Source organism: Glycine soja, chromosome 4 (assembly GCF_004193775.1).
Source record: "Glycine soja cultivar W05 chromosome 4, ASM419377v2, whole genome shotgun sequence".
Taxonomy (NCBI): Eukaryota; Viridiplantae; Streptophyta; class Magnoliopsida; order Fabales; family Fabaceae; genus Glycine; species Glycine soja.
The window spans coordinates 17964716-17973396 of NC_041005.1; the positions used below are offsets into that span (position 1 = coordinate 17964716).

The 8681-nt window shown below is 36.6% G+C and overlaps 1 protein-coding gene across 1 annotated transcript; it reads left to right on the forward strand.

Annotated features, from left to right (window-relative positions):
• The first annotated feature begins 5139 nt into the window (after positions 1-5139).
• LOC114409473 (dCTP pyrophosphatase 1-like) lies at positions 5140-5737 on the forward strand. The gene is made up of 2 exons (XM_028372952.1): positions 5140-5294; positions 5406-5737. The coding sequence occupies exons 1-2, from the start codon at positions 5163-5165 to the stop codon at positions 5646-5648; spliced, it is 375 nt and encodes a 124-aa protein (XP_028228753.1). The 5' UTR covers positions 5140-5162; the 3' UTR covers positions 5649-5737.
• The last annotated feature ends 2944 nt before the right edge of the window (positions 5738-8681 follow it).

Sequence of the window (8681 nt, forward strand, 5' to 3'; positions counted from 1 at the left end):
AAATCCTTCCATTTGCATGCCATGTAAGGTCTTTTGCGTCGTCCCCATTAGAAAAAAGACGCTTAAACCTTGGAATGATTGGAAGATACCACAAAACCTTCGTTGGGGGGCCCTTGTTGGAGTTTTCATCAGAACTGCTTTCCTCTTCATCCTTCACTTTGTACCGTGAAGTCCCACAGATAGGGCATTTTGACATTTCTTGGAATTCATGCTTGTACAGTATGCAATCATTGGGGCAAGCATGAATCTTTAGATACTCCATACCCATCAGACACAATATCTTTTTCGCCTTACAGTAACTTTTAGGCAACGTGTTGTCCTCTGGAAGCAGATTGTGCACTACCTCAAGCAGTGAGGTGAAACTTTTGTCACTCCACCCATACCTGGCCTTCACATTAACCAGACTTAACACCGTAGACAACAGGGTTAAGGAATTCTTGCACCCCGTATACAAAGGCTTCTTTGAATCACTCTGCAATCCTTCATACACAGGGGCGTGTGCTTGCTGGAAAGACTCTTGTCCAAGGTCACGAATCATGTCCTCCAAGCGATCTCCCATTTCTATGTCAAACGGTTCAAATTGGGACCCACTCTGCATGTCTGTCACTTCACCATGCCATATCCACGTCGTGTAATTCTTCTTAATCCCATCACACAGAAGATGGTCTCATATGTTGTCCAGTAGTTTTCGTCTTCCATTCAAACAATTGATGCAAGGACAATAATATTTTCCTTCTTCATTCGGTCGACCTCTTTCTGAAGTAAATTGCAAGAACTGCTCGACGCCATCCTCATATTCTGGGCTCATGCGACTTTCATTCATCCAACTTCGATCCATCTAAGCAATTCCATGCATGAAAATCTCACTTTTTTATTTATAGGTGTGGCCCTATCCTATTTAGGAAGACTGTCTTTTATGTAAGCTTCAAACGTCAGGGTTAGCATTATTTTGAAAAATTTTGACTAAATTTCGGCAGCATTTCGCATTGGTCTCCAAGTACACGACATGACATCGGTGAAATGAATTTCCCGATAATCAAGTATGCACTCATAGAACAACATGAAATGCATTGAACCGAAATTTCATCAAATTAATCAAAATAATAGTAACCTTAATGAATGAATCTAACATAAAAATACTAGTCTCCCCAAACTATCCAAACGGACAATTCAAGACTAAATACAATGACTAATGCAAACTGTTTGCAAGAATCATTGCATTCAGTCTCAAACGGGAATCTAAGGTTCACTCAACATGAACAACAGTTGTTTATATAGCAAATTACATTCATGACGTACAAGAATATACAAAATCTAAATTTCAATTACAGAAAAATATCGACATCAACAATTGTTTGTATAGCATATAACATTCATGACATACAAGAACATACAAGGACATCAACAGTTGTATGTGTGTGTGTGTCTGTCTGTCTCTTTATGTGTGTGTGTGTGTGTTTGTGTGTGTGTGTTTGTCTATGTGTGTGTGTGTCTGTGACTCTGTGTGTGTGTTTGTGTTTTTGTGTGTGTTTGTGACTCTGTGTGTGTGTGTCTGTCTCTTTATGTGTGTGTGTGTGTGTGTGTGTGTGTGTGTGTGTGTCTGCGTGTGTTTGTCTCTATGTGTGTGTTTGTGTATCTGTGTGTGTGTGACTCTGTGTGTGTGTATGTGTTTGTGTGTGCCTGTCTCTTTATATGTGTGTGTGTGTGTGTGTGTGTGTGTGTGTATGTGTCTGCGTGTGTTTGTCTCTGTGTGTGTGTGTTTGTGTATCTGTGTGTGTGTGACTCTATGTGTGTGTGTATGTGTGTCTGTGTGTGTGTGTGTCTGCATGTGTGCGGGGTTGTTCGAGGGTACCAAAGGATCATTATATTCTAAACATCATAAGCCACACGATGCACTCCTATATTGAAGAGTTACTAAACCACTGAGGCCAGAACAAGCATTATAATCAATTTGCAGCAGCATGAATTGACCTTCTTTGGAGGACACTAAAATTATGCCATGTATTATGCAACTACTAAAATTATGGCAGAGATAGGCTACTAAAATTGTGTGTGTACGTAAAGGAACCTCCACGAAAGTCTAGAGAAAAGCTTCAAAGGAGAAGGAAATGGGTGCAAAGGGCACAAAAGAAGAAGGAAATTAGTGTAGAGGGAAGAGGGTTCAAAGGAGAAGGAAATGGAGGTTCTGAATGCATTCTAGTTTACGTACACACACAATTTTAGTGGATGAAGCACTTGGTTCCTTTGTGCTATGGTCATTGGATAGCATTGTTGCAGACCTTGCCAATCATCAAGGAGTTGTTAAGGGATATAGGCAGTCTGGCAATCATCATCGAAACATTTGACAGCAGCAAATTGATCGATGAGGCAACTTTTTTTGTTGTGGACATGGCTGAGGCATTTCGAGAAGGATTTCTCTTTGCATTTTAACCAATGGTCTAGTAACCTTAGAGAAGGGATACTGTACTAGTTAAGAATAGAACTTTTGATTAGCATATTCTTTCACTAATATGGTGTGGCTTGGCTGTGGTTCCTAATATTTTCTTTCTTTCTTTTTTCAGGGTGCCTAAATCAGTGGTGGATAAGCTGGTAAGGATACAACGTAGATTTCTATGGGGAAGAGGACCAGATCAAAATAAAATTGCATGGATCAACTGGGAGACCGTGTGTTTGCTAAAAGAGAAGGGAGGACTTAGCATAAAGGATATCAACAATTTCACTATGGCGTTGCTTGGCAAATGGGAGTGGCATCTTAGGCAACACAAAGGGGAGTTATGGGCTAAGGTGCTGGAATCGAAATATGGAGGACGGAGAGGCTTGGCTGAAGTGGATAGGGTAGGCAACAAATCTATTTGGTGGAGAGACTTACAAAAGGCTCTCACCAGCTCACACCAAGGACAACTTATCCAACAAGGAATGAAGTGGAGGGTGGGCAGTGGAGATCAAATCAAATTTTTGGAGGACAAGTGGACTGGGGAGGAGGAATCATTGGCTGAGAAATATCCTAGACTATACCTAATATCACTACAGCAGCGTCAAGTCATAAGATCGATGGGAATACATACAGATATAAGGTGAGAGTGGAATCTTACTTGGAGAAGGTCACTGTTTGAAAATGAAATCAATTCAGCGGTTAATTTTCTCATAGACATTGAAGATAAAGCAATTCAGCAACATGGCACAGATACTTGGGTGTGGTCTGGAGATTCAGCGGGTCGCTATTCAACAAGAACTGCATACAATATGTTAAGGGAAGAAACAACAACTGCTAGACAGAAGGACTATTTCGAGAAGCTATGGAAAATAAAGATTCCAGCTAGGATAGCAGTTTTTGCATGGAGATTGCTAAGAGACAGATTGCCAACAAGACAGAATTTGAGAAGGAGACAAGTACAACTCATAGATATGCAATGCCCTTTTTGCAGAAATACAGAGGAGGGCGCATCCCATTTGTTTTTCCATTGCTGTAAAATACAACCCATTTGGTGGGACACTATGTCATGGCTTTAGATTAAAGGTGATTTCCCGTTTAGTCCAAAGCAGCACTTTCTTCAGCACTATGGTGTTCAAATTGATGGAGTAAGGACAAACAGATGGCAATACTGGTGGTTAGCCTTAACTTGGTCTATTTGGAAGCTTAGAAATAGTATAGTGTTGTCAAATGCAACTTTCAATGGCAATTCACTACCTGAAGATGCAATGTTTCTACTTTGGTCTTGGCTTAGGAGTTTCGAGAAAGACTTTACAGTCCATTTTAATCAATGGGCAAGTAGCTTTACACAAAGTTTCATGCAGCAGCAGAGGATTACATAGTTAGGAATCTACTTTATGTAAATCTTATATGAAATTAGTATCCATAGAGTGGTTCCCTTTCAGAATATGAATGTCTGGCTGTGGAACCACTTGTATGGTTCTCTTGTACTATCAGTACCTCTGGTACTCTATTCAATATATATATTATCTTTGTTGAGCAAAAAAAAATATTTGGTGTAGTCCTTTTAAAGGTGTTGCATATAATATTTTAAATCAAACACCAGTATGCAACATTTTAAATCAAACACCAATATATAACATTTTAAAGCAAACACCAGTATATAACATTTTAAATCAAACACCAGTATATACATACTAGTTCCTACGTACGTACCTGGAGTTGCTATAACCCTAAAGAGCTTCAACAACAATGTGAATTAAAAGTAGTATATGATAACCTGGAAAAAAAACCATAGTCCATGTCATACGTTTGAAATTGAAATCTAGTTATATAGATGATAAGGACAACCTTGCAATATACTATGTGGTCAGTTATCCAATGCCTAATCAACTCTTATATAAAAAACTTTTTTTTAACTACAAAACTGAAATTGGAGGAAAATGTAATTTATTCTGCAAACTTTTAGGGTACGATTGTGTTCAAAATAGTTTTGGAACTTCTTAAATTTTTAAAATTATTAAGTTTATTATCTGTATGGTTATTGTTAACTGTATTTATCTTTTGGCCTTGTCAACCATTAATATCCAATGATACATAGGCCTACGATATACTTTGGCCTAGTTTTGATTACCTTTTACCTTATGTTAGCCTTTCAGTAGTAAAACTCTATAGGCCAAGAATGTCTACCTCTATTATGTTGGTAGGTGTTTTCTTTTGATGTTGTGGATTCTGATGGTGGAGAAATTGGGGCAACTTGCTTCAATGCTGTGGCTGATCAATTCTACAATGTTATCGAAGCTGGTAAGGTATCATTGAAGCTGGTAAGATTCTATAGGTGAGTGTGATAGGCAAGGCAAGTAACTAGGGGATTAATAGAGAAAATTGCTATTCAAATTTGGGCTAAAACTTTTTAGGTGTAAGGTAAGTGCTTTCAAGTCATGGATTGTAAAGATGGAGGCATATATGCCATATACCACCTCCATGATTACTGTCCTACATAGAAAAAACCAATCAAGTGCTCCTCCACTACAACAATTAGTGCATATATTAGTTAGAAAGGGAAGGGAACAAAAGAAATACGAATATATCTTATCAACTATTTCACCCTTCCCTCTCTCTTTTTCTTCCTTTCTATCTTGTAGCCCCACTCTCAGGTTGTCTATAAATTAGACATGCATGCAAGACTATTGGATGAAGCAAAAAACAAAGAACCCTGCCTAGAAAAAAAATGGAGTACTCTAATGGATTCCCTAGAAAAAGAGATGTTTCTCTTCAGGAACTTAGCAAAAGGCTTGATGAGTTTGCTAAAGTAAAAGGATGGGATCAATATCATAGTCCCAGAAATCTTCTTTTAGCTCTTGTAAGTAAAAAATATACATATATGTCATATTTACCTAAATTGATGATATTGAAATTTCTTTAATTAATATATAATTAATGAAGCATTCTATATTAATTATTTATTATGTAGGTGGGAGAGCTTTCTGAGATCTTACAGTGGAAAGGAGAGGTTGCAAAGGGATTGCCCAATTGGAGTTCTGATGATAAGGAGCACTTAGAGGAAGAGCTTTCAGATGTTTTGCTTTATTTAGTGCATCTTGCTGATGTTTGTGGGCTAGATCTTGGACAAGCTGCTCTGACTAAAATAGTGAAGAATGCTCATAAATACCCAGTTACTAGTACTAATTACACCAACAATTCCACTTACAACTAGCAATTAAGCTGTTAATTTCTCAGTCTTTTTCTTCATGTACTAGTATGCTTTAATTTAGTGCTACCTACCCGAAAAAATAATTGCATCTATCTATCTTCTCTTGGTTTTAGTTTTCAAACTGAGTCACTGCCACTTAATTCAATCCTGACCGTGTAAGAAGAGGAAACCTTAATTTAAAGAAAAAAAATTTAAGTATTTGATAATTTGTGTTATGCTATCTTAATCCTGACTGTGTAAATTCTGTTGCACTTTGTGATTTTTTATACTGATCTGTGGGTTTAGTACTTGGGGACTGAACTGGACTAGATGCTGAACTAGAAGCTAGAATAGGTATGTCAGTGTTAGACTGAACTGACTGATGATTAGAAGAGGACTGTGCAGAAACAGATGTAGACTGTCCAACATCAGGAGAATTGAGATTGTAACATCCCAATTTTTGTAATCTAGATTAAAAAGGATTGTTATTTATAAATAAATAGAGTTTTAGAAAAATGATTAGATTTTATAAATAAATAAATAAGGAGATATAATTATTAATTAAAATAATGATTTGAGAGAAAATAAAAAGGGTATTTCATTTATTTGTTTGATAGAAAATAAAATAGAGTTTGTTTTTATAAAATAAATAAATAAATAAATATAGAATAAATAATAGGCTGAATACCCTAGGTATAAATAGTTATGTTAAGTCAGGTGCCTTTTTTTGCCTCATTTTTGTTTTTCCTCTTCTCCTCTCAAAATTCTTTCTTTTTCCCGTAGCCCACCAAACTTGTCTCAGAAAAAAGACGATCTCGGACTCGTTCACCGTTGGATCGTCGTGAAATTTGAGTACCACGTTCGCAACCCAATTTCGAAATTTCTTACCATTGGGAATTTCAAAATCATATCTGAGGTTAGAGGAAAACCCTTCGCATTGTAGCATTTTAAATTCCCGCAGAAACCCAAAACTGTCTCGGTAAAATTACGATCCCGGTTTCCTTAACCGTTGGATTTTTATGAAATTTGGATATGTTGTTCGAAATTCAGTTGCGCAGACTTCCACTGTTGGGATATTTGAGATAATATTCGCGGAGGGAGAAAAAGGAATCGCATGAAGACAGTACAAGTGGAGGTTTCAATCTCTTCTCCGTCTCTCTGACGTTTGGGAATTCTATCGGAGCAGTCGGAGAAATAACTGAATGAATCTCAGGGAACCGCTAGAGATGTTACTATCGCTGGCTGAAGACACGTGAGTCCGCTCAGAGGTAAGGGATGAGTTATTCACAATTGGGAACTAGTGAGAACATGTGTAGGGATCCTTAGAGATATCAATTGGAATGAGTTTTGGGGTGTTTTTGCAATTTCATTTTATCCTTATAATTATTATAGTGAATTATATATGTTTGACAGACCAATTGTTGTGAAATTGATATGCTATTGTATTGAGCGTGAACCCTATAAATTAAGTACTTTTTCTAATTAATATGAATTGATGAAATAAAGTAAAGAGAAATTTAGAAAGAGATATTGATTTGGTATTTTCTCTTTTTCTTGTTGTTTAAGTTTTTATATATAATTTAAAAAATTAATATCATAATTGAAACTGACCAAAGTGTTCATATAATTATTTAGAATTTGTGCATTGAAAGCTTACTTTGAAATTTGTGATTTAATATGATGTATGCTAGTTTATATATAGAGAGGTAGTTATTTATATTAATAATTTATGTAAATAATATTGTAGAGTGTTATAGTATGATTCCAAAAATTATTAAGTGTTGGAGTTTGAGAATATTATGGTTAAATTTCATGAACATGTGTATGTTGTACCTTATGAATATCATTGGAAATGTTATGAGATGGTTGATGTGATGTTATGAGATGTTAAAGTGTGGACATGATATTCGATTGTGAATAAGTGGATGTGTTTAACACTTGATGTTACATTAATTGTATCGTGAGCTATGAATTATACAATAACCCGACCAGTGCTTATGCGCAGTGTTAAAGAGAAAGTGTAAGTTCCTAGTTAGGAACCAGTGTTAAATTGTAGCGCAATTGTGTTAAACATGTTTGAAACATGAGTGTGAGGTCGTGGTATTGTATAATTCATGAGCAATATTTATAAATGAAATATGTGATGAATTGTGGAATAATATGTTGCCTTGAGATTGAGTAAAAGTGTAAAGTAAAACAGGTGTTGAATTGTGAGATACGTGAAAACATGTGATGGTGGATTGTGACATTATGAGATGTGAAATTGTGAATGAGTTTTGGCTGTGAATAAGTGTGTGATTAACTCTTGATGTGACATTATTTGTGTAAGCTGTGAATTGTACAATAACCCGACCAGTGTTATCTTGAGAAAAGTGTAAATGCGCAGTGTTAAAGAGAAAGTGTAGGTTCCTATTTAGGAACCAGTGTTAAATTGTAGTGCAATATGTTGTACGTGTTTAAGACACGAGTGTGAGGTTGTGAGTATTGTATAATTCACTAGCAGTGTTTATGTGCTAAAATGATTTTAGGGGTTGGACCTGAATCAGGAGGGAGAGGCCTTGACGGACTCTTCGGAGTGTAGGCCTTGGGGGTCATTGGGTTTGAGTGCTCCTTTAAGCCTATGCTGATCCCATATGGTTGGAGCATTCTCGCAAAACATCGTGACCCTGACTGGTCTCCCTATGATCTTACTTAGTGAGAGTGACCTGACAAACCCATTGTGTGGTGTGTCTTGTTATGTACTCCTAAGCGCCCCAGGGTGGTTTTTCACTGACATGGTACCACATTGCATATATGCTTGAGTCTTAGCATAACTGTCTCATGCGCTTGCTAATTGTTCATTATGAAATTGATGTGTTATTATGTCTTGATCTGAGTGTGTGATTCTTGTGTATTGTGATCGATGATTGAAAGGTGTGATTGATGATTGAAAAGTGAATTTTGAATGACAAAGTGATGAAATAATGTGAGATATGCTAAGTAAATTGTATTTGGCTACTATATGTTGTTTTGTTTCTCTCTAGTAGTTAGGAATGTGATAACTCACTCCCGGTTTGT

What these genes read in the sequence shown, in the direction of transcription:
- LOC114409473 (XM_028372952.1), top strand. Translation starts at nt 5,163, where the DNA reads ATGGAGTACTCTAATGGATTCCCTAGAAAAAGAGATGTTTCTCTTCAG. An exon ending in GAAATCTTCTTTTAGCTCTT is followed by an intron (nt 5,295 to 5,405) that starts GTAAGTAAAAAA and finishes TTTATTATGTAG; the next exon opens with GTGGGAGAGCTTTCTGAGAT.